This window comes from Balearica regulorum, chromosome 2, assembly GCF_011004875.1.
Source record: "Balearica regulorum gibbericeps isolate bBalReg1 chromosome 2, bBalReg1.pri, whole genome shotgun sequence".
In the NCBI taxonomy this organism is placed as follows: domain Eukaryota; kingdom Metazoa; phylum Chordata; class Aves; order Gruiformes; family Gruidae; genus Balearica; species Balearica regulorum.
In genome coordinates, this window is record NC_046185.1 from 51,603,356 (window position 1) to 51,626,091 (window position 22,736).

The 22,736-nt window shown below is 42.2% G+C and overlaps 1 protein-coding gene across 4 annotated transcripts in view; it reads left to right on the top strand.

The window, feature by feature from the left end:
• Window positions 1-22,736, top strand: part of ANKRD29 (ankyrin repeat domain 29) — a 52,034-nt gene that overhangs the window by 11,018 nt on the left and 18,280 nt on the right. For 2 of the 4 annotated variants that reach the window (XM_075744239.1, XM_075744240.1), the window contains 3 exons: window positions 12,783-12,893; window positions 14,463-14,561; window positions 16,846-16,944. In XM_075744239.1, coding sequence (XP_075600354.1) covers window positions 14,481-14,561; window positions 16,846-16,944 — 180 coding nt within the window. In that variant the 5' untranslated portion in view covers window positions 12,783-12,893; window positions 14,463-14,480. Of the gene's footprint in view, window positions 1-4,043; window positions 5,506-7,438; window positions 7,529-7,667; window positions 7,807-12,782; window positions 12,894-14,462; window positions 14,562-16,845; window positions 16,945-22,736 lie in introns of those variants that run through there. The other 2 variants (XM_075744236.1, XM_075744238.1) reach the window with 2 other exon arrangements.

Here is a 22,736-nt window from a genome sequence, read left to right on the forward strand (position 1 = left end):
AGCTCAGTGCTGTGACCACTTCCCTGGTTATTAGAAGACTCATAACATGCTGGAAATATCCCAGCATTTCAGCATTAACTGAAGCTGGGAAAAAAGGCTACAGTCTTCCTATTGTTTTCAAGATTTAAAGTCATGTCTTAAATGACTGCTTTGCTTCTTTTATAAGGATATAAATGCATAAACTGTTTAAAGATTTACTGACTTGCTGCATGTCTAAAAAGACAGACTGACCATTCATTTCTTCCACTCTTCAAAGCATCATTTTCTGCACAGGCACTTGTCAGAGTCTCAACTCAGTAACTTTAAATTTATTTAAATTTAAAGCTTCAGCCCCGAGCTCCATCAGCTGTGTGAAAGGAATAATTGGTGGCACTTAATTCATCGCGTGGGCCAGCCATTGGGAGGAACCTCTTTTTGCCAGCACTTCACAGACTTACTTTCTGGATTACTAAAACCTGTTGCCAACTCCTAAATGGAAGCTGTCTGAGGACAGCGATGAAGGCAGAGCAGTCCAGTGTCATAGGAAAAGCTCTCCTTGGAAGTTCTGCCTTCGAATGGACCTCATGTACACTGGTCAGAGTGGGTTGCTGTGTCCTGCAGAGGTTTGTTACACAGCTCAAAGCAGCTGGCACTCAAATTATTAAGCAAAGCAGACTTCTGCTGCAACTCTCAGAGCAAGGTAGAAATAGTACATTATTTTTCCAAAGGCAGTGCTATTTAAGGGATAGGAACTTCTAGCTGTTACACTTTTCCGTGAGGTACTGGGAATTAAATGTATGTCCTACGCTGGGTGCACAAGAGATCTTGCATTGCCTACTTATGGAGATAAAGTTATCGATGGATGTTAGCAGAAGAGCTGTAGTGTGAATTGATGGTTTATTTACAGTACACAACTTTTCTAAAGATGTACAGCATGGCATTTATTTCTCTGGCACAAAGAAGGACTCTAGTTAAGCCTGAGCTATACTCAGTGGTGACAACAAGTAGAGAGCACTGTGCGACTAGAGTTTAGCCTTGGGACTGAATGAGTGGTAAATTTCCAATATGTTATATGGAATATATGCCAATGCTATATCTCAGAGAAATGTTTCAGGCAAATGCAGGATCTAGTCCAAAACCTTCTATGAGCTTGCTATGTGATCTTGAAAAAATTGTTCAATATTTCCCTCACTTAGGCATTATCACCTCTATAACAGAGATACCAGAATGTCTTTTAAAAAAATAATCTTTACACAAAAAGTGCAGTATATAAGTTGAGTTGAAGACTATAATGTTCCTGGTAATTGTAAAATTGACAGTTACTCAATGTCTTAGATTAATTTTCTTGAATTTTGCAATATTTCATTTTCAAGTTAAATAGGGTTCTCCAACCAAGAAATCAACAAAACCAGGTAAGATTCCTTAAAGAATTATATGTAAGTGCTTCCCAAAGCCTGAAGTAGGTCTCATAAAAGAGGGTGTAAATGTATTGGAAAGACATTACAGCATGAATTAACCTGATGCAATCCTATGAATTAATCCTAGGTGTTGTCATTGTATGGTAGGACTTTCTAATTTCAGTGTCTCGGGTATCAGATCTTCCTGAAGTTATGTTATTGAAATCTTTGTTCACAGAGTCCTAGCAAGAATAACATTTTGGCTTGAAATGAGCAGCATCTTTTTCGTTCATAAAGAGATGAAGTTAGGGGATTACATGCCACCTCAGCAGCAAGGCTGTGAGGCACTAGTCTGTGTGAGTGCTTGTGCATTTTCAGTGACACCTTGATGGATGTGTACCGGCGCTTTCATGATTTAAGACTCCTTGTACACACAAGTGAATGCCGGAAGTAAAATTCCAGTTTGCCCAACTAATTTAGAAACGCCTCTCAGATCTGTCACTATTCCTCTTTTTTAAGAGTAGTTGTCTAAAAATATATTGAGAGACAGTTGGAATAACACTAATATATTGCACTCAAAGTAATATTCACCTCATAATGTCCTAGCATTTTGCAAACAAAGGTTAGCTAATTACATAAGCAATGATCCATCTGAGGCATGCAGGTGGTTTTATCTGTGCTTGTTCAAGTGTTTCACACAAGATGAGCAGTGATATTCTCATTTAAAGAAGGAAGCCCAGATATTCAACCCTAAGTGCTTGTGAAGGAGCCAAAAGGCGTTAAAAATTGCAGCTGAGAAGCAGCTGAGGATTCTTTTTGGGCAGAATACTCCCAGGTGGTATAGCATGCTGGAGTAGGAATAATTAATACTCCTAGACAGAGGATGGGCATGCCCAGGCACTCCAGGGTGTATCACTCTTGTTGCACAGGTACATGCTGATGACACAAGCTGTGCTCGGTAGATACAGCATGCCTGGAAAGTATCACATTTATTGTGCGTGCTCTGTACCATGAATTTGCCTATGCATAGTGCACCCTGAAAAGGTTGGGTTCACCGTGTCCGTGTAGAGGGTTGATGGAGCACATGTACATGAAGTCTACAGTAAATCGCAGTGGGCAGGCTTAGGATTCCAGATGTTTTGTGGCCCATTTGTAGGTACTGCAGGACATCTGTAAGTCCTGGGCAAATATTGAGACTTCCCAGATTCCCACTGGATGAGAGAGCACACACAAGGCAAAAGGACAGAGCAGTGGCACAAGACTTTGGCTACTTTTCAGGCAGGAGGGGGGGACCAACATGGCTGTACCAGGCGGCTTATTATAAGGTATTTTTTTCTACACCAAAGACTGCATTGCAACGTAGAGATATCTAAGCAAGCTATGGTAGTAGTAGCAATCTACTTTGGACAACGCAGGCTGTCTACTTTTGCAAGACTGATAGGAGTGGATCTGTAGAGCAAACAGTGCTGAGGACCTGAAGTCTATGTTGTACCCATTTCATGTTGGGTTTGTGTGTTTGTTTTAACCCATCTTAGCTGTCATTCAATCCCAGGACATGAATATTCATTTGCAGCTGCATTCCAAGTCTGCTTCTGGAGAAATTCTTTGAGTTTAGTTAAAAAATGGATCCAGTTTGCATAGTACAGGATCCCTCCACACTGAGAACAACAGCACAATATAGGGAGATAATCAGGAGATTCACTTCAGAAGTGTACTCATCACCCAGACTAAAACACTAATGTAGACATCCCCAGAGAAATCAGCGGGAACTGGTTTAGCTAGCCAAGCAGCTAGATTTGTTGGTCTGTTCAGATGTCCATGCTGGCACAGCAGGACTGTTGGTGGTGTCTGAGCTGGCCCACTCGGTTCACTCCACAGTGCAGTGCTGGCTTTGGCCAAGATCAAGAGTGATTTTAGCAATGTAAAGGGTCCAAAGATCAGGGAAACAGAAAGAAGTTTTAGAGCTGCTCTCTTATTCTGTGCTGATATTGAATCTGGCTGACAAAAACCGATGTGCAAAAACCTTAGGCTGATGCTTTCAAAAGTAGCCTTTATCCTGGGTGTCTGCATTTTGGGTTATAAGGCAAGGGAATGTGAGGAAGCCAAAGTGAGAAGCCATTTTCGAAGATTTTGGCACAAAAGGCTTGCCCGAGTCCACACAGGAGGTCGTAGGCAGAAACACACAACAGGCCTCTAGGAGGCAATGATCCAGGATTTTGAAATTATGGAGAGAGAACTAGAGTAATAAAGAGGATTTATACCTTTGGTAAAATAAAAATACAATTTGCTCTTCACGGTAGCCAGGGATATTGCTGTTGTTGTCTGGGTAAAATCATGCTTCAAAATTTGTAACTGAAACTGCTGAAGATTGCTCCAATTTACATTTTAAATTACCTTTCTTATTTATTCTTTGGATAAAGTAGTTTATTTTTGGAAAAGCATACAAACCTATTTACATGATTTTAATATGTAAATAACTAAATGTTAATGGGAGAAAATGCCCTAGGAAAGAAGACAGTGCAGATACAGCTGAAATCAATAACATTAGAGTAAGACTTCCATCTTCTGTAAAACTTAAAAAAAAAAATTACAATCAGAGAATAAATGTCACAGGCTCCTATCAATGATCTTTATACAGGTGATATTGGAAGCAATTGCATCCCATATGGGAAATGAGAAAAGTTAGCACAGAAACATTTGTCAATGCGGTATATCCCGAGTTACATGGATGCAGCGTGTGATACACCCCGCAGCAAAGAGCTCTGGAGTCTAGAAGATGGCAGTCAAATTTCACAATAGGTTCTTGAGATGGAAGCAGAATCCCATGTCAGAGCTCACTGAAGTTAGTTAGAAAACCTGCACTGACCACCGTGCCCTGCTGAGATACATTTATCCGTTTACATACACAGCAAGCAAGCTTATGTTGCTCTTCACTGACATTTTAAAATATGTATTTGCTTGTTGGTTGCTATTTTTTTAAAGCAAATAGAAATGAATGTAGTGTTTGCATACAAACATGTAGATGTTTGAATCGAGATCTCCAAATGAATGTTTTGGCTAACCCGAAATTTGTGCCACTTCTTTTAATTCTCCCCATATAGCTGTGCCTGAACTCTTCTGGCTTAGGTGAGATTTGTCTGTGACCTACACAGAATGGTTGGATCAGCTTTTAAAGGCAATAGATTCACTTGTTCCAGCAATTCATTTTTGGTAGCCTTCAGATTTGTACAAAACAACATGACTCAGGATATTTGAAATAATCACTGTGATGAAATACTAGGTGATAGGAATGCAGCTTGATGCCCTACAGACGAATTCTGCCAAATGGGTAACAAATCCCAACCAGTTCAACTATCTTGCAATCTTAAATATCCTGCCAAGAATCAAGAATAGGGGAGATGCGGGTAGCGTAACCACGTAGCCCTAAAATACAATATTGCCACTGCTAGTTACAGGCACTGAGTTTGCAAGGCCTCAGGACTGAGACTTGTCAGACTCGCTCTGTTGGCCTCCGCTCAACTTTGTTTTACATGGTGTAGCTCTAACAGCAGTTTCTTCTAATTGACCAAGTGTCCATGAGTAATTTGTTTTACTTTTGTTTACTTTTGTATAGTACCACTCTGGCTTTATGACTCGAAAATAACGATGCAGTGTAGACAACTGCAGACCTGGTGTGACTGAGAAGTGGCGTTACAGGATGCAGGGTACCTGAGCATGGGCATGGGATGGTAAGAGGTGGGACACAAGCTTAGCACTGGTGACCCCACCGCTATAAATAACTCACCAATAGCTAAGTACAGAAATGCAGACCTGAAAATGGACAAAACTGGATTTAGGCATAACAAAAGGAACTAAAAAATAGCATCTAACAAACAGAAAAGCCACCATGTGTAGCAAGTTCGGTTGTAACGTGGAGCTGCAGACCAGTGAAGAAAGAGCACGATGTAAAAGTGTGCTAGCAAACGTATAAAATGACCCTGTGCAGATCCTAAAGGGAGGAGGAAGAAGCCATCAACATCATATTCCCTGCAGTGACCAACTCCAGATGCTGACAGGTCACCATAACATCCCAAACCACCACCACCAGAATGAAACCACTGACTTTAGGACACAGCAGAGCAGGGGAAAGGTGAAGATAATATCAGAAAAAGGAGTAAAAACTAGGAAGTTTGTACACGTTTTAACTGTAGTATTGTTAATATTGATTTTTTTTTATGCATAGACTTACTTTTTTTCCTTTTCCACAATAATTATATTTGCTCTAGTAATGATTCTTGGATTAGACTGCTAAGATTCAGTTATTCTAATTTAAATTCTTGGGTTTATATCCACGAAGTGTGTTTCCTCTTTGCCCATAAACAAGATTTTGAGTGTAAAAATAGACAGAGATATACTGCGGAAAAGATAGTTGATAAATGCGTTTTGGGATAAACTTTCAAATGGTCACCAAAAAAAGAACATACCCTATGTATGTATTTCTATATTCAACAAATTTTTGTATTCTGACAAATTATTGCACCTGAATATGAAAACATCTAAATCACTGGAGACCATGTGCAATTGAGAATAGGTGCAGTTACAGATTTTGTGGGCAAATTAAGAAAGGTACTTAAAAATCTGTCCCCTGACATCTAAAACAAATACAGATCCCAAAACCCTGTACTGTGTTAATCTCCTCTTTTGTTGTTCATCCAGAGAATTCTTTGTTTTTTCTTTGTCAGAATATTTAACATTTTGGCAGATGAATGTTAAAAGATTGGCATGTTATTCACAACAGATTGAATAAATATAGGGATTTTCCAGGGGTGAGGCAGAGAGTGTGTACAGATTAGTAATATTTTCCTCATTCAGTGGGCAAGCATCACTGTGCAACTGGATCAGAGCAAGGATGACTCTTAACTATGCAATCTACTGAGTTTATTCAGTATTTTTAAGCTTAAGAAAAAAATCAGAATGATCATCCATGTTTGTATGATCTTCTCAGTAATTAAGGTGAGGTTCACACCAGGCCATACATTCTGAGATGAGTTTATGCTATTAGGAGCTTTCATCTGCTTGCCTACAGTTTGTTTTACTGTATGCACAGATGAATATTGCCTCAGGAAAAAAATCTGCAGAAAATCCTCCACTTGCAGATTTGTAGAATAAACTATTTGGATCTTAGTGCAAGTATTTTCTCTCAATGCACACACGTAATTTTCTCACGAATGGGATTTATGTGTGCACATCAAAAGAAGAAAATCCCTAAGGGCTCAGTTTAAACCAACAACAGCAAAGAAATTCAGGAACGTCCCACCAGAGCATGCCCTGTTTTGCCTACTCTATATCACACAGACTTCCAATGAAATCTGTGGCAGCCGGGCAAAACAGGACATGTATTGGCTTTATGGTCGTTAGTTTTTAAAGGCTTAAAATTAAGCCCTTAAGAACTGACTGTCTTCCTAATGAGATTGCATCACTCATGGGAGATGATAGTGTTGGTGATAGCTGGATACGTGCAAGGTGAGCAAACGCACACCCACGTGCTTGTGCGGCTGCAGCGTGGGTATACTCGTAACGATACCTTTTGACAGTTTTTTCCTAGATATGAAGGGAAAAAGGCTGTGAAATGCAAAAGAGGTGCCATGGAGGTGGCATTAGCTGTGAGGAGACCCAGGGTGGGGTGGGGGTGCCTGACTTTCGGACCATTTCAGTGCTATTTTGGAGCACCGGAGGCCTGATTTATAGGTCTGAACCAGTGGCTGAGTGGTGTGGGTCCCCACCGTGGGGTCTTGTTTCTTGGGATGCTGCTGCCAGAGCAGGGGGGTGTGGGGGGAACTGTGCCCACTAGTTAACAACAACAATAATAGCAGTATTATTAATAATAATAATACAATAATAATAGCAACAATAACAATAAAAATAACAACAATGATAACAATAATAACGACCCTAACACTCCCCTCCCCGCAAAAAAAAAAACCACCCCACTTTAAAGGGCAATAATAGCCAGAAACTCGGGAACATAAAGTCATGCGGGAGGGAGGTGCCGGCCGCGCCCCGCCCCGCCCCGGCCCCGAGCAGCCCCGGGGCGCGGAGCAGCGCGGATCGGCGCGGAGCAGCGCGGAGCGGCGCGGAGGCGGGGCGCTGCGATGTGCAGGATGTCGTTCAAGGTGAGCCGGGCGCCGGGGAGAGGGGCGGGGGGGGGGGGATGCGCGTTTTGCTTCCCGCTTTGTGCTCGCCGTGCCGGCAGCCCGTGAAATGCTCCGTCATATTCTTGGATTTGGGGACTGATTTTTTTTTTTTTTTTAGGAAAAACGAGGGTGGTTTAGGGCGGAAGGAAAGAAAACAAAAACGTCCTTCCCGGGCTATGGGGTACCCCGGGAGTGCTGCGGTGGCAGCTGATGGAGCAGGAGCTTTCAAACAGCTGACATCCCCAAAAGGATGCATGGTTAGTGTTACATAAACTGCAAGCCTCCATGAAGCTTTACGCTGGTTTTAGGGAGGCCAGGCTCAGCGCTGTAGGTTTTGGTGCAGTGAGAAGCCTCCTCTTCACTTTTCTAATCATCTCTGCTAGTGCTGGTTGTGTAATAGTTAGGAGGCAGCGTTGATCCGTACTCATCGGTTCAGGCTGTGGTGGCCACTGGAGCCGGCCTGGTTCGTTCCCTTTTCTGTCTGTGATTCCTGTCACTATTTGTACATCTTCCATCCAAAAGCATGCAAGAGCAGTCGTTTGCAAAAGATCACCTAAAATAAGTTTTTTAGTCTGAGGACAGGATTAATAAAATCAATTGGCAAAGAGGGAAGCAAGCAGCAATTTACTGATGCTAACGGGTAATATTTATGCTAGATATACATCTTCTCCTCCGTTATGCACTTTCTGGATGCTGTGCTTGCCCTTCTCTTATTGATCACCCACTCTGTGCCAGCTCTTTGCCATGTGGCTTGTATTGCATTGCTTAATTTGATGGATTACTCCCTGCGCTTGCCTCTCACTCCTGCCTGTGCGTCTCCCCCCGGGAGTGCTGGTGCTGCAGTGGCACTGTTGGTTGGATGGTGGTGCAGCAGGTGGTTTCCACTTGATGTGGCAGGGAGCAGGGTACCTTTGCTCGCAGTGCAGCTCAGCCTTACACTAGGTGGTGAAATCTCTGTGGTCATCTCATTTTTAGTCCTGCGTTGGTCTCATACTTGCTCTTTTTTTCTTAGTCTCTTCTCTCCCTCCATTCTGTCTCTGTGAGTTTTTTCCCCACCTTCATTTCTCACAAGCATCCACCCTAACGGATGCTAGCCCCATGTTCCTGGTGGTGCCAGCCCCTTCTTCTTGCTGTCTTCTTTCTGGGCCTCCTTGGTTTTTTTACCTTATCCTTCAGGTCTTCTTTTCTGTTCTGTCCCTATTTTTGTGCCCTATTTCTCACTTTCTATTCCCTCGAGTACTCCCATTCAAGGTAGCTCATTGCCTGCTCCCACTCCCCCTGGAGAATTAGAGCCTCCACCTCCCTCTGCTTTCTCTCTCTTTGCTGTGTCTTTTTGCTTGGCATTTTCCCTTTCTCTCAGAAGACTGTGTACTTACCTTGGATTCCTACCATCTCCATTTGCCACTGTCTATTCATGTTTTCCATTTTATTATGGAAATTACCTCCATGAGGAAGCATTTATCTTTCTTACTCTCTACACACATAAATATCCTGTCTTCTTCTGTCATCTTTTGCCTGTCTAAACTTACATTTATATCTTGAACAACCTTTCTTTTTTGTCAGGATCCTTCATGTAGCATGTATTGATATCTAATAAAGTCCTCTCTCTTTCCTCCCAAGTCCCACTAACATTTTCCATTGTATCATGCTTGATCCTGATTTCCAGTTCTTCTTAAAAATTTTTACTCAATTCGTCCTTTCCATTAGGATTGGTTTGGAAACTCAGAAGGGAAAAGGAATTTTGTTTTATTTTGGCAGTACAAGGAATAAGCCGCCGGGCTAGCAGTCTCTTTCCCCTCTCTTTTCTTTCTCTTTGCCTGTTGCTTCTTTTCTTTCATCTTCAAGATCACTATTTAAGAACCACACTCTTCCTCCTCAGCTGTCACCCCACTGTAACCTGCCTCTTCTCTGCAAACAGCAAGTAAAAGGTAGGGCAGGGAGCAGGAGCTGCTGATCACAGCATTTAAATTATAATTTTCCCCCTCAGTATTCCTAAGGTGACACATACAGATACATTATCACATTTTATTTTTTTTCTGTATTCCTGCATGGAAATGGTCTTGTCAGATTTATAACATATGTTTTCCTCTAGGCCATTTCTGAGTAAGTATATAATGCAGCTTTTCATCTTTGGGCTCACATAAAAGCACATAGACAATTGAATTGAAAAGCACAGCCAGAGTTTGAAATAAGGCTTTAGAGATCTTGATGAAGTGGAGGATATTGTATCCTGAAAGTTGCTGATGCTGGAGCAAATGACATAACGGAACATGTCATTTTCACCAAAGCTATTAGCTAATGACTTTCTCAAACATTTATCACGTTCTGTTCCCAGACTGTCAATGCTGAGGATCAATTGTTTACTTGGAGGCTTTAGGAGCAGATGAGCTTTATAATAAGAATTACATGAAAATTGTACCCAGTTAATCTCTTGAAATTCAATATTGCCTCTCCCTAAGAAGTATCTGATGAGACAGGATTGAGTTCATAACTGAACAACGGCAGCCAAGGCTTATGTCACATCCTGCAGTTTGAGTAGTTGCTCAAAAATTATTCAATTAATCAGATTATTAATCCCAAAGTAGTGTCTTACATTTTGCCCACCAGTGATGTCAGCATTGCTGATATCACCTGAAAATGAAGAGCAGAGAGGTGTAAATCCTTGGTTTGAAAGCAGAAGAGAAATTGCCACGTGGTACTCCTTGAGGCTGTCCTTGTAGGGTGCCCAGATCATCTGAATGATTTTGCACATTCCATTCATCTTAGCAGGTAAAATAGCTCAGATTTGTGTTTGCTTTTCTTATCTAATCACCACACGGTTGATGGTCTGAGTGTGCTGTATACTCTACTTTTATGCAAGGAATCCTCAGCAATGCAGGGGCATGAGGGGAAGTACAAGTACTGATAGCAGACGTTCCAAATTGGGTCAAAAGCACCACTGGGAAAAACCTGATTTCATGTCCTTGATGCACGGGAGAGTTCTTCCGTTCCTTGGGTCCGATCCAAAGTATGAGGACAAATTTGCTGGAGAGCTACTGTAGGAGTTAGAAGGGAAAAAAAGAGGTAGGAATTTATGACTCATAAGGCTGAAGACTTTGGACTTCTACTTCCAGACAAGGATAACACTGGCAACATAGTTCTCTTCTCTCCTCATGTAAACTGATGAAAGCAGGTAAACAGTTCCTGAATATTGATTCCGGTTCCTGCCTACATGATCGATAAAGGCGTTGTTATATGGTAGGCATAATAAAATGCAGTCACATTGCTACTGTGGCCTCATAGTGAAAACTGAGCTGGATGAAATAAATCTTTCCCTGTAGGGATATATTGTCATGCTCCAAAGCTTCCTAAAACTTTAAGGGATAGAGTGAAACAATAAAAGGTAAGGAATTCGATTTCCCATTCTGTAAGGTCTAAATATCATTCTTTTGCAACAGCTTTCCACTGAATGTCATAATAATAAAGACAAGAAAACAATTTCCTAACTACCAATTCGATAAATAAATACCTGCCTAATAAATCAGAGCAAAGAGGACCACTGTGTGTTTAGGTCAATTGTTTGCTTTTACATAAAATTTTAGTGGTTGTAAGGGTAAAGATAGGAAAACACTACTGTGTTGCTAGCAAGAAGGGTCAACATTATCTAGACATTCACCAGGGGAAACATATTAGCTGTAAAAGGAAGATCAGAATTTACCCTACTGTGCTTGCTAAATTTTTCAGACTCCTGCCCCTATGTGTGCTGGTACAAGAAATATCGCTATCAATTTATAGGAAGTGTCTTACAATTTACTGAATGGTTTAAACTTCTCTTGTCTCAAACAACTGTCACTGTTCCAACCTATGAATATTAAAAAGGCAACGTGGAAAGCGTTCGGTGCAACAGATCGGGCACAGATTCACACGGGATTGGTCTTGTGTCTGCTTGTTTCTGCAAGGTTTGTTAATTGTGTGTCAGTGAAGGAAGCAATTTAAACTCTTCTCTATGTGTGCATTTTAAGTATCAACTGTAAAACCATCCAATCCTGATTTTCTACCACATTACACGTGCGCATTGACATTTAGACATGGGGAAGCGTGTATTACATTTTCTGAAGCAGAATGATTGACTTTTATATCCATTCTGTGCTCGCTCTGGCTTATCCTAAAGGCAGGATTCACTGGAGAGCAAGGCCCCCCAGGTATTTTTGACAGGGTTTTGATCTAAGACAACTCTCAGTGAAACAATGTTTTACTGAACTGTTGGTGGGTTTGGGCCCTTTAAAAAAGTCAGAGGCATGAGCCTGCTGTAGGATTCCACAGTTGCTTCCCCCCCTGCACTTCACCCCTCGCAGTTCTTACCTGTCAGGGCAGCATTTTGGCAGCTGCCTGCGTGGATCAGATAGGGAGAGGTCTGGAGCAAAGTCTTTGTCTTTTTCTGCTGTTCTCCTCCTACGCTGGGGCAGTGATAATTTGCTCCTACCCAGGAGAAGTCACACTGTGACATTGTTTCTAGGGCTAAGAAAGCCTCAAAAGAGTATTATATTACTACCAATTTTTTAACAGTGGCCTGTGTTATCTAGATTTCAGAGTTTCCTAATTTTGCCTTTCATATTGCCTTGCATACCTAGTAAATGAATCTGTAAGTCTATAGACAGCAAGAGTTTAGCCTCTTTTTCCTAGCATCACCCAGGAGATATCTCATGTGCCCACAGTTACAGGGTGTTAATTCCAGGGAGGAGGCAGACCAAATGGTATGGGCGATGCATGAGCAACACTTTTCCTGTATTGGGACTTTATATGCAGAAAAGAAGGAGATGGCAGATAGCTAACCTGAAACCCAGGAGGATGTCCTGCAACAGGACATGTCAGCAGGATGATTGAGCCTCTCTGACTGTTCCCAGCCCCCCCACAGAAGCAGGCAACCCAGGTACCAGTTAGCATTTTGTTTTCTGTGATGTTTCTCTGTGGATCTGGACTAGCATCATTGTCCCTCATTACAGAGCAAGCTGAGTCATAGGCTGCCGTGGACACAGGGGAGACCTGAAAGAACACGAGGTAGCACAGGGAGACTGATCTCTGTAACTGCAGAAAGAAATTAAATCAGCTTCCCTTCTATGCTCTGGTTTTGAAGGAACATTAAGCTGAAATTTGCCTGGCCTCAGTGCAGATTTTGCATGTATGTGTTTATCCAATGCATCTTCCAAAGTGTTTTATTTCTGCTTTTTTGTTTTTTTGTTTTTTTTTTCACCAGAAAGAAACACCACTCGCTAATGCTGCATTTTGGGCTGCAAGAAAAGGAAACCTGGCTCTTCTCCAGCTGCTGCTGAACAGTGGGCGAGTAGATGTGGACTGCAAAGACAGTGTATGCACACAATGCACCTATACCCACGGCACTGATTTTACATCACTTTCCATAGTCCGCTGCACCAAGGGTGTGGCAGGGATCTAACATGAGACATTTGAAAGTCTTATTGCACTTAGGGATGATTTAAAACCTTCTCTTGTCATGAAGCAAGTTTGAAACTCAAGATAAAGTAGTGCGATGATTTACATCAGTGGCAAGGGGTTAGGAATTTGCCAGCACTCAAAAATGTGTCTTACACAGTTATTTGTGGTGCTGACATTAAAAACACAGATCCTAGCACCTCGGGCTTCTCTTTGCAGGGAAATGTCATTGTAGTAATAGATCACAGTGAAGAGTTGACTCAACCGAGCCCAGGTAGCAGTGATTCTCTCAGCTAGCAGAGCTCCTCACAATTAGAACTCCTGGCCTCCCAACTTGTTCCTCCCCCACCCCAGTAGCTCCTGGACTTGTCACTAACATGAAGGCACAGTAAGATTGCCAAGCAGAGAGGAGTCCAGACACGTGACAGATAGATTTCGTGGGGATTTCCTTACTGTAATTGGCACAGGTTCAAAGTAGTTTTGAGATTAGAAACGGGTTAAAAACACAGATAAGGGGAATGTCTTGCTATTCTCCCTACAACATATGGAGAGATACTTGATCGTCCTAAGCTATGGCAAAGAGCAGGGGAAAAATGAGGTTGAGAAGTTCCCAGGTTTCTTTCGTTTGACATTGGGACTCACTTCCTGAGAGTCGTGCCTGTGTTGTACTGGATTAGTGCCACTTCCAGCCTGAAACATGAACCTGCCACAGCTTCTCTCGCTTTGAATACCTTCAAAGTGCAAGAGATTTTCTAAACCCATTGACTTTAACCTATCTTTTCATTTTCATTTCATTTTTGCCCTGTAGGCTAGTATTTGTCCTGCAGTACTTCTGGAGCTGATGCTATGATTGACATTCTGACATGTGGTTTCTGCATATTGTCCATACACTGCATACATGTAACCTAAATCTCACTTGGTTCACTGGAGCAGTGGCCTTATGGGGTACTGAGAGAACCTGAACACAGAGTTCTGGTGTGGAAAGTTCTCTCATATAATGTGAAGAGTCACAGAGTGAGTTTGCTCACATAATTTGGATAGGGAATTAATATTCAGATCACCCGGACCTTACTCCTGACTATGACTCACAATTAAGTGACTCAGCTAAGTTGCTCAATTCCTGTGTTTAAGATTATTATTCTGGAAATGGTGCAAAGATCTTTGGGATTCTCTGGTAAAAATGCTGTGTATAAACCAAAAATATTCTTGTTATTCTTGTTGCACTTATTTTTGGACAATAAGGTGAAGTCATTGCATACTTATTTGTTGAATGGTCAGGCCTTAGCACTGCAGGCGAGTCTGTAATGTTTTTGCTTTAACACCTGCTACTTGCTCATTTTCCAAGTAAGTTTTAAATGATAGCAAGTTTTTCAATGATCATAAGCTTCCTTCAGCTCTTCAGAAGAGATGCTGTCTCTTCCAGACAGCCCCATTCGGTGCTGGAGGTGTCTGTTGAAGGTACTGACTTGTTTTTCCTTACTCCCAGCTTGGCACAACAGCTCTGATGGTAGCATCTTACTATGGCCACATAGATTGTGTGCGGGAATTGGTGTTGCAAGGAGCAGATATCAATCTGCAGAGAGAGGTAGGAGAAGTTCTGCATTCAAACAGGGATTGATTAAGTGACCGTTGGTTTATTACAAATAATAAAAAGAGTGTTGTCTGTTGCTTTTTGCCAATTGCTTCTTTGTCACTTGCTGTGCAGTGCATGTATAAACAGGGTCTGTTCTCCTGACGACATCAAGGAATCAGATGTCTGGAATTTATAATAGAAAATGAGATGACAGAGGTACATTTACAAATAATTCATCAAACGTTTCCAGCACATCTGGTTGGTGAGGGCAATTACATCTGAGATGTAACCCCCCCAGTGTTATACCGTTTATGCATCTGCAGTTTTACTTACTGGCACAGTAATTTACAACTCTCTGGATGGGATAAATGATAAGGAGAAGTCCTTTACCTTTTGATTTGTAGAGTCTGGTCATTAAAATGGAGTAGATGCCATTGCTAGCCCGGGGATTATTTTGACTCACTATGCTTTGGAGTTTCTGCCTCTTAGTCTGAGCCTACTCATCTCTAACAATCACACAGCTTAATCACCCGTACCCTTCACTGCATCTCTGCTTTACATTCAAGGCATCTCTCGCACCATGACATGTTTGCCCGTGGAAGGGATGTCAGCGGCTGGTTTTGGGAAAGTGCCTTCCCTTCATACTCCACGCAGATGGTTGTAAGGAGTACCTGTAGCCGCTCTGGTCTGTGTGCTGGCTACACAGAGAGCAGAATTTCTCTGGGATAATGACAGTTGCACTGGTCCTAAGAGAAAAGCAGTTTAAGGAGGGCATGCAGTAACATGGGATGGCAGCAGGCAGTGCAGGACAGCAGTATGCTCATTGCCTTGACAATGCAAGCAAATGTTTCTCCCTTTCCTTGGTTACCTGGAACTAAAGCACGAGTCTCATGCTGACATCTGCAAGTTACTGAGTCAGTGAATGCCATACTTGATGATGTAAGCGTCTTTGCACTTGCCAGCCTAAACTTGCTCTAACCATGACTGTCAGTGTCTTTCAGTGGGGTCCTGTTCCAACAAAACATGTATTTAGACGTGTCCCTTCCCTTAGGTAAACATTGCTTGAAAACCAGCACAAAAGGAAAAGTTGAGAACATTTTATGGAGCTGCTCTTGAGTATCTCTCAGGACATACAAGCCAACAAAAAGAGAAACACTGAAATCCACCAAAATCACTTTGTTGCAGAGAGGAAGCAAAACAGATAAAGTTTAAACCCTGAAGACCAAAGGCACTGTTCTGAAACTAAATCCACATACTCAAATCAGTGTTCTTGTATTCTGAAGTTGTTGTGAAGCTTAGGGAAGTGAGAGCCCCATAGATGCATCTGGGAGCACTGAGAAACGGTCTCAAGCGGCCATGTGCTATTGTAAAGGCTTTGGGCACTCGAGTGAATTTCATGTGTAGCTCCAGTTTCCTGCACCTTCTACATGTATGAGAGAGCCCAAAGTCAGGAAAACCTGCTTCCCTCCCTCCTTCCTTCCCTCCTTCCATCCTTCCTTCCTTTCTTCCTTCCTTCCTTCCTTCCAGCCCTCTCCCCTTCCCCTTCTCCTTCCCTTCCCTTCTCCTTCCCTTCCCTTCTCCTTCCCTTCCCTTCCCTTCCCTTCCCTTCCCTTCCCTTCCCTTCCCTTCCCTTCCCTTCCCTTCCCTTCCATACAACTAGTATAAAATATGGGGTTTCAGCTCTTCAGTGAGGTTCAGGGAAAGCAGGAGTTGCAGGGCTGGTGACAGTTGCTTGAAGGCTGCTTGGCTGGATGCGGATCTACTGCTGCAAGAGATAAGTTATGCCAACGACAGCCATATTTTGTCAGTGGAGAGTCAAGCACGGTGGAGCTGTGCTGTACCAAATAACCTCCTTCCTGGTCTTCCCATGCCCTGATCCAAATCCATCCCATGTTCCTATTTGTCTCAGGTTGTAGCAGCAGGTGGAGTAGGGGTTGGTTTCAAATTGGCTGTTCATTTGTTGTTCAGGACTGATCTTTTCTCACTCTGGGCTGCTTTCCCGATCTGCTGACTGGGTAGAAGTGAGTGAATCCTAAGAGGATATTAGAAACTCTGTGCAGAAGGCCCTTGCGAAACTTGGATTTTACTCCAGTGTATGATGCTGGACTGATCTCTCAGTGCAATGGGAAGAAAAGGGGCCTAAGATACCTGCAGTGCTCTGCAGTCCTCAAAATCATCATGTCTTTTCAGCTGATATTCAAATGACTGTGCTCAATACCTTTTAATTTGAAATGTATATACTTCAGTCAAGTGTGTTATGTGTTTGGGGTTTTTTTAATCCATTCTTTCCTTACAGTCAGGTGCAACTTCTCTGTTCTTTGCTGCACAGCAAGGCCACAACGATGTAGTGAAGTTTCTCTTTGAATTTGGAGCCTCCACTGAATTTAAGAATAAAGTAAGATGATGGGTCTATTTTTGCATGCTGATACATTCTGACAATCGAGGCTGTTTTTTCCTATTTACATGAAATATGATATGGCAGCAGGAAGATGATAAAAGGATTTCCTCACTTGAATGATTTCTGAGTATATTGTGAAAATATTAACTTGGTACTAGCTTTTACTACCTAGACTTAATGGCATAAGTTGATCAAAGATCAGTCCCTCGAGAGTGATACCAGTTTTTCCTCTTAAGCCATCCTCCAATACAAGAACAAAGGGTCTTTTTGTACATGTTAGGTAGGATCCCATTTTAGCTATAGGTACTTCACCTGGATAGACTGAAATTTTGTCTGCATTGGGATGTCCCTGCATACCGCCAAGAGTATAATGGCTTCAGTCCTCCCTAAATTCCCATTTACCCATCTGTGACAAGAAGATGAAATGCACCTCAGAGCTCCTATTTCTTTGTTCAGGCAGATCCTTTTTCAAAATCTTCTTAGAATAGCCAAAAGCACACATGGCAGAGCCCGGGTCTGGTTCATCACTCCTCATCGGGTGAACAGCATTAAGCACAGCAGTTCATCACTGAGAGCAGTACATCAACTCGGTTTCTTTGCCCAAGGCAGTACTAGCACCTCTGCTTTCAGCAAACAGAACCAAAAGCAACATATTTTCATTAAATATTCTTGCCCTTGACATGCTGGCCACATTTTGGAGCATTCCTATAATCTGGGGAGGACACTTGTCCAGTCCCTTACCCTGGGATCCATAGTGATGTGTTTGAAGAAGGAATAGTTCTTTATCCCACAGTAACCAATTTTTCAAGATATTATAGTCTATGATTTGAATGATTCCCTCAACCCATACCTGCATTCCAGAGTCCCTGCAAATATAGGCTTTAAATACTAAGGGAATTGATGGAACATCAGAGACTCAACCCCTTATGCTCCAGGGACTAAAATTCCTGAGGTTTTGTGGCCAGAGTCCACACATGCCCACACAGTAGGATTCTGGTACCCCAGGGAGCTATGCTTGTGGTAAGCAACTCTCTGACCACAGCAGCAATCAGTAAATTTAAAAACATGAATGAAATTGTGGTTGTTTAACACAACGTGGAGTGCATCTGTAGAACTTGGCAATGTAGGAAGTTGCAATGTTAAATACAACAGCTGGATTTTAAAGTGCTGGGTAATCTCATGTGGGACAGAGTTAGTAGGAGAAATGGCATGGAGATTCTTCAGTTTCCTGCCACTTTCAGTTGAGCTGGTCATAAGACAGCATCAACTCACACAAGACATAACATGACAAACTGGTGTGCGACGTGTATGTGAGGCTATTTTCCAGCAGCATCAAAAGTGCCTGTCCAAGCACTCCCTCCTTCTCACCGCCTCTTCAAGAGGTGTATCAGCCACTTCAGCACTCACAGTATGGCACAAGCTGTAGTGCCTCAAAAGGCTCTTAAAAGCTGAACAAAGGATAGCTGAGTTAAAACTAATCTGTGCAAGATTCAAGTGACGCTGGTTTAAAAAGTTGAGGTTAGCTATCATGTCCATGCCCTCTTTGTTGAAAGGATCTGCTCTCTCTGAAGAGAGCATGAGGGCTTTGCTAGATTCATCATTAATACTGGGACCTACCCTGGAAATTGCCATGTTCATTCTTTCACTCATTCCTTGCCTGGGAACTGCAGGTCATCTTCTGAAATGAGAATCTAGACACAGGAATCCAAAAGCTTACAGCTTCCAGACTGGGCTTTGGTAACCCACTGAATTTTTAGACTGAGTCTGGGTGGGAAACCAACTTGTACTTTGTGCAGCAGTGTGTACATGAGCAGGAGGCACCATTGAGAATGTACTGCATTGGCAGTATGCATCTTCCATTGGCCTGCTCATGTGCTTTTGTATCAGTTCAGTTTTCTGATTTAATAATGTGGGGTTTGTAGCTTGGAATTATTCCATCACTCTGTTAACAGGCAACTAAGATAACAGGCTCCTCCACACACACACACACACACCCCCCGCCAGCCCTCCCCCAACCCCCAGAAACAATATAGTTGACAAAATATGCTTTTTCAGGTTAGAGACAAGGCATTTTCCAATTAAGCACTCAGCTGGAAGCAGCGCTGGAAAAGAAATGGCCAGTCCTGGCTATTTTTAAAGGGCAATGCAAAATTAATCCATTTGCAAAGAACTTTCTATTATAAATGAAGATGTGGAATTGAAATAAGAAAACAAATTGACTGTATCCTATGAAACAGAGATTTTAAAGCAAGAAAATGCAAAGCCCAACATCTTCTTTTTCATGTACCTGAATGTAAATTGTAATTACTACATTTGTAACTTATATATGAGATTGCTGGAGAACTATCTCAATATAGGCGTTCAATTCCTGTTACCCCTTATATCATTAGAGTTGATATTCACTACAGCAGGCAAAGCAAACATTCTAAAACACTGTAATAAAGTAATTAGCAATAATTGCTGATGTTGTAAATAGAATAAATAGTATTATTGAAGGTTATTACATATTTATTATAAAATACATATTATTCAATAATATTATTCTGCATTGTCCCAATCTGGCATCCTTAGACATACGCATCATAAACTGAAACATGTTGTCCTTTTTTACTCTGAGACTTGTTATAAGCATGTGGGTTCTTAAAAGGGTTTGCATGGTGGCATGTTTTCTGAGCAGTACGGCAGGTCAAGTGGTATGTCAGAGGCTATTTTTCAGCAGGTAGTGATTGCAGAAGATCTATTTCCCTCTCTTGTAGCATTTTTCAGAGATAATAACACACCATATAATTCTAAGCTACTTTCAGGTGATGATGGCAGAGATGAAAGAAGAGGTAGGCAAACAGGGATGCCTACACCACATAGCGTGGTCTTATCGGGTGCTGCTGTTCCAAGTGCTTACACAGGAGATGATTGACAGCTGATGTATGTGCCCCCAGTAGGGAGGAGAGACTGTGTGAGGACAAGAAAAACAGTTTCAGAGAAAAAATTGCAGAGGTAGATGAGAGAGCTGGCTGCTCTCTGAGCTGGAAGGGCTTGCAGTGAAAGATTAATAGAAGCTCCATTGTGTCAGGAAAACAAGATATGACCAAGAAATAAACCCAAGGTGATGTGCCTTCTCTCAGCTGCACCGCCGGCCTCCTGCCCGCTGCAGAAGGGCGATTGCCCCAGACACGCCTCTGTGGTTACTCACGTGTCCCTGCTCCCACTTGGTGCCCTGCTCAGAGTTTCCAAGAGGCTTGCCAGTACCAAAGATGCTGCTTCAGCTTTTTACTCGTCCCAGCTGAAGCAAAAAAGAAAGATAAGAGGGAATCACATGGCTGAAAGCAATTTTAAAACTCCGTCATTTACTTTTTTTTTTTCCCCCCATAACTCATTTGCCTTCCCACTGGGGTCTCCAGCTAGAACTTGCTGGAGGAAAGGCTCTTGTGCTGGCAAAAAGGGAATAAAGTGTAAGAGAAAGCAAGATGGAAGCTCAGTAGGGATAGAAGGGGGCTGAGTTTTTCTCCTCCTAAGAAACCATGGACCTTCACACTGTTTGACAATTATTTAATTTACCTGAGTGCTGTCTTACCACATGGTCTTTTCAGTGAAAAAGATTTCTGATCCCAACTTCCCTTTTCTTACAGCAAGACATGTCTTTCTATCAAAGCATTCAAATGAATCTCCATCTCTTCTTTTGAATGTATTCAACTTCATAGGAGACACAGTAAAGCAGGTCTTAGAGCCCAGTTATCTTCCTGATCGAGGACCAAACCTTCGAGCCAAGGAGCTGTTACCCAGTTTTCTCCGGCCCAGTAACTATTTGAATCAGGGTAGGCAGCTAGACCTGGGGATTACACAATGCTTTTTTTCTGATCCCTGAACTCTGATCAGGGTGATCTAGGAAACTTGGTCACCCTGAAAGATCTAAATGGTATATTTTGGAAATGTGTTATTCTTTCAAAAAATGTATCTGTCTAAAACCGTTCACTGGATTCAGCCAAACACTTGGCCAGGATCCCTATTTTGAGACACTTAGACATACCCTGCAAGAAGTGTCTCTCTTCTTAAACCTCAAGCTGTGAGATCTCCCCAGGTGGGATCACACAGTTGAACTCCAAGCGTTGGGCTTCAGCTCTGCTGTGCTAACTGTGGTTAGCTTTGCAGGCCTGCCTTTTATTTGGGAACTCATTTGGTTCCCTCCAGAAATCATGTTAATAACCAAACAATCTTCTTAAAATAACAGGAGTTTGTTTAGAACACAAGAATTTTAGAAAACAACAGCCAGACCATAAAGCAATAAACAAACTATCCCCATATGCAGCTAACTGAGCATGTCTATTTACCCTCCAGACAGGGAACCTCAATATTTTTAAGCTTCCTAAAACTCGTCCTTCCCTGCCTCTCCACAGAGGACCTCCAATCTGGATAGCACCGTTTCTGTTCTTAGCTCACTAACCTTTCTCTCTCCATTTCCTTCAGGGAAAGAACCTTTAAAAGTGTCTTTGTTTTTTGTTTGTAGCCCTTTGATCTGGTAACTCACTCCTCCAGCTGCTTGGAGACAGGAAATAGGTTTCACGAAGCTATTAGCTTTAGCCATTGTATTTTTTAAGTGTGTGTAAGGTGTTTTTTAATCCAGGAACCATTGTGATTGTGTTTGTGGTTTGTTCCAGCAGTTCCTATTAAATTAGGGTAGTTTAATTTGACAGGAAAGTCTAATGATTCATTGTAGCTATAGAGTAATTTAACGCCACTGGCCTGGTTACACACTGTATTTACCCAAATAATCCAGATTTAATATGCAATTCTTAGATTGTCACATAACAGCTTCACATCTGTGACTTTGCTGAAGTCAAGCCTTGTTTGCTTTTCAATGTCATAGGGAGGGTGAATATGAGGGCTTGAGAGTAGCTATAGTCAGTCTCTCTGGGTCCCTCATGTCAGAGCTTGAGTTTTCATGAGGTTATTACAGGCATGAAATAGCACCACAGATTAATAAATTTGATTGGCACTTCCCATTATAAAAGATTTGGCCGCTCAAGCTGTACTTCTCTTGTGGGTATCTGTATAGGAAGTTTCAGACAAAACTTTGGAGCTGTTTCAGACAAGGCTGAGGGAAAACACAATCTTTTGCCCACATTAATAACAGCTCTAGAAACTGTTTATCTGAAATACTTTAGATACCTTATCTTGTGGAGGAGGGGCTTGAGACTGGAAGAAAACAGGGAAGGAGAGAGAAGACCTCTGGTGTGGATGACTTGGGGTGTGCGTCATCCTTGCATGATGGCATGGTGCCATCCCAAGCAGAAGATAAGAACTTCTTCTCTATATCAGTGTCAAAAATAATGGTAATTTTTGAGTGGGGCACCGTGCGCTTAAGACTGCAAGACCCACATTTGCTATCTCAGTTGTTTCATCTGGCTTGCAGTCAACTGTCAGCAACACTGAGGTGTTTCCTTTCTCAGATGGCTCCCAAGGGAGCAACTCTACAAGCAGGATTTGATGCATGTGGCTAGGTCTCCCTTTAGTGGTGATGTGCAGCAACTATAACTGCCTGGGATTGATCCTACCTGCACGGATCACTTCTTTAGCAGAAGTAATGGGGCTTTCACTGATGGTCATGGGTTTGGTCTTCCAACTTCCACAGTTAGCTAGCACGCTTTCAAATGCATCCTCCCTAGTCTTCTTCAGGCCAACAATCAACAGGTAAGAGGCAGGACACAGCAGGTCATGAGGTTCTGGCCAAAAAAGAGTAGATGATCAGTAGGCTTTGGAGCAGGGCAAAGGTGTGCTGTCCTTCAGTAGGTGGA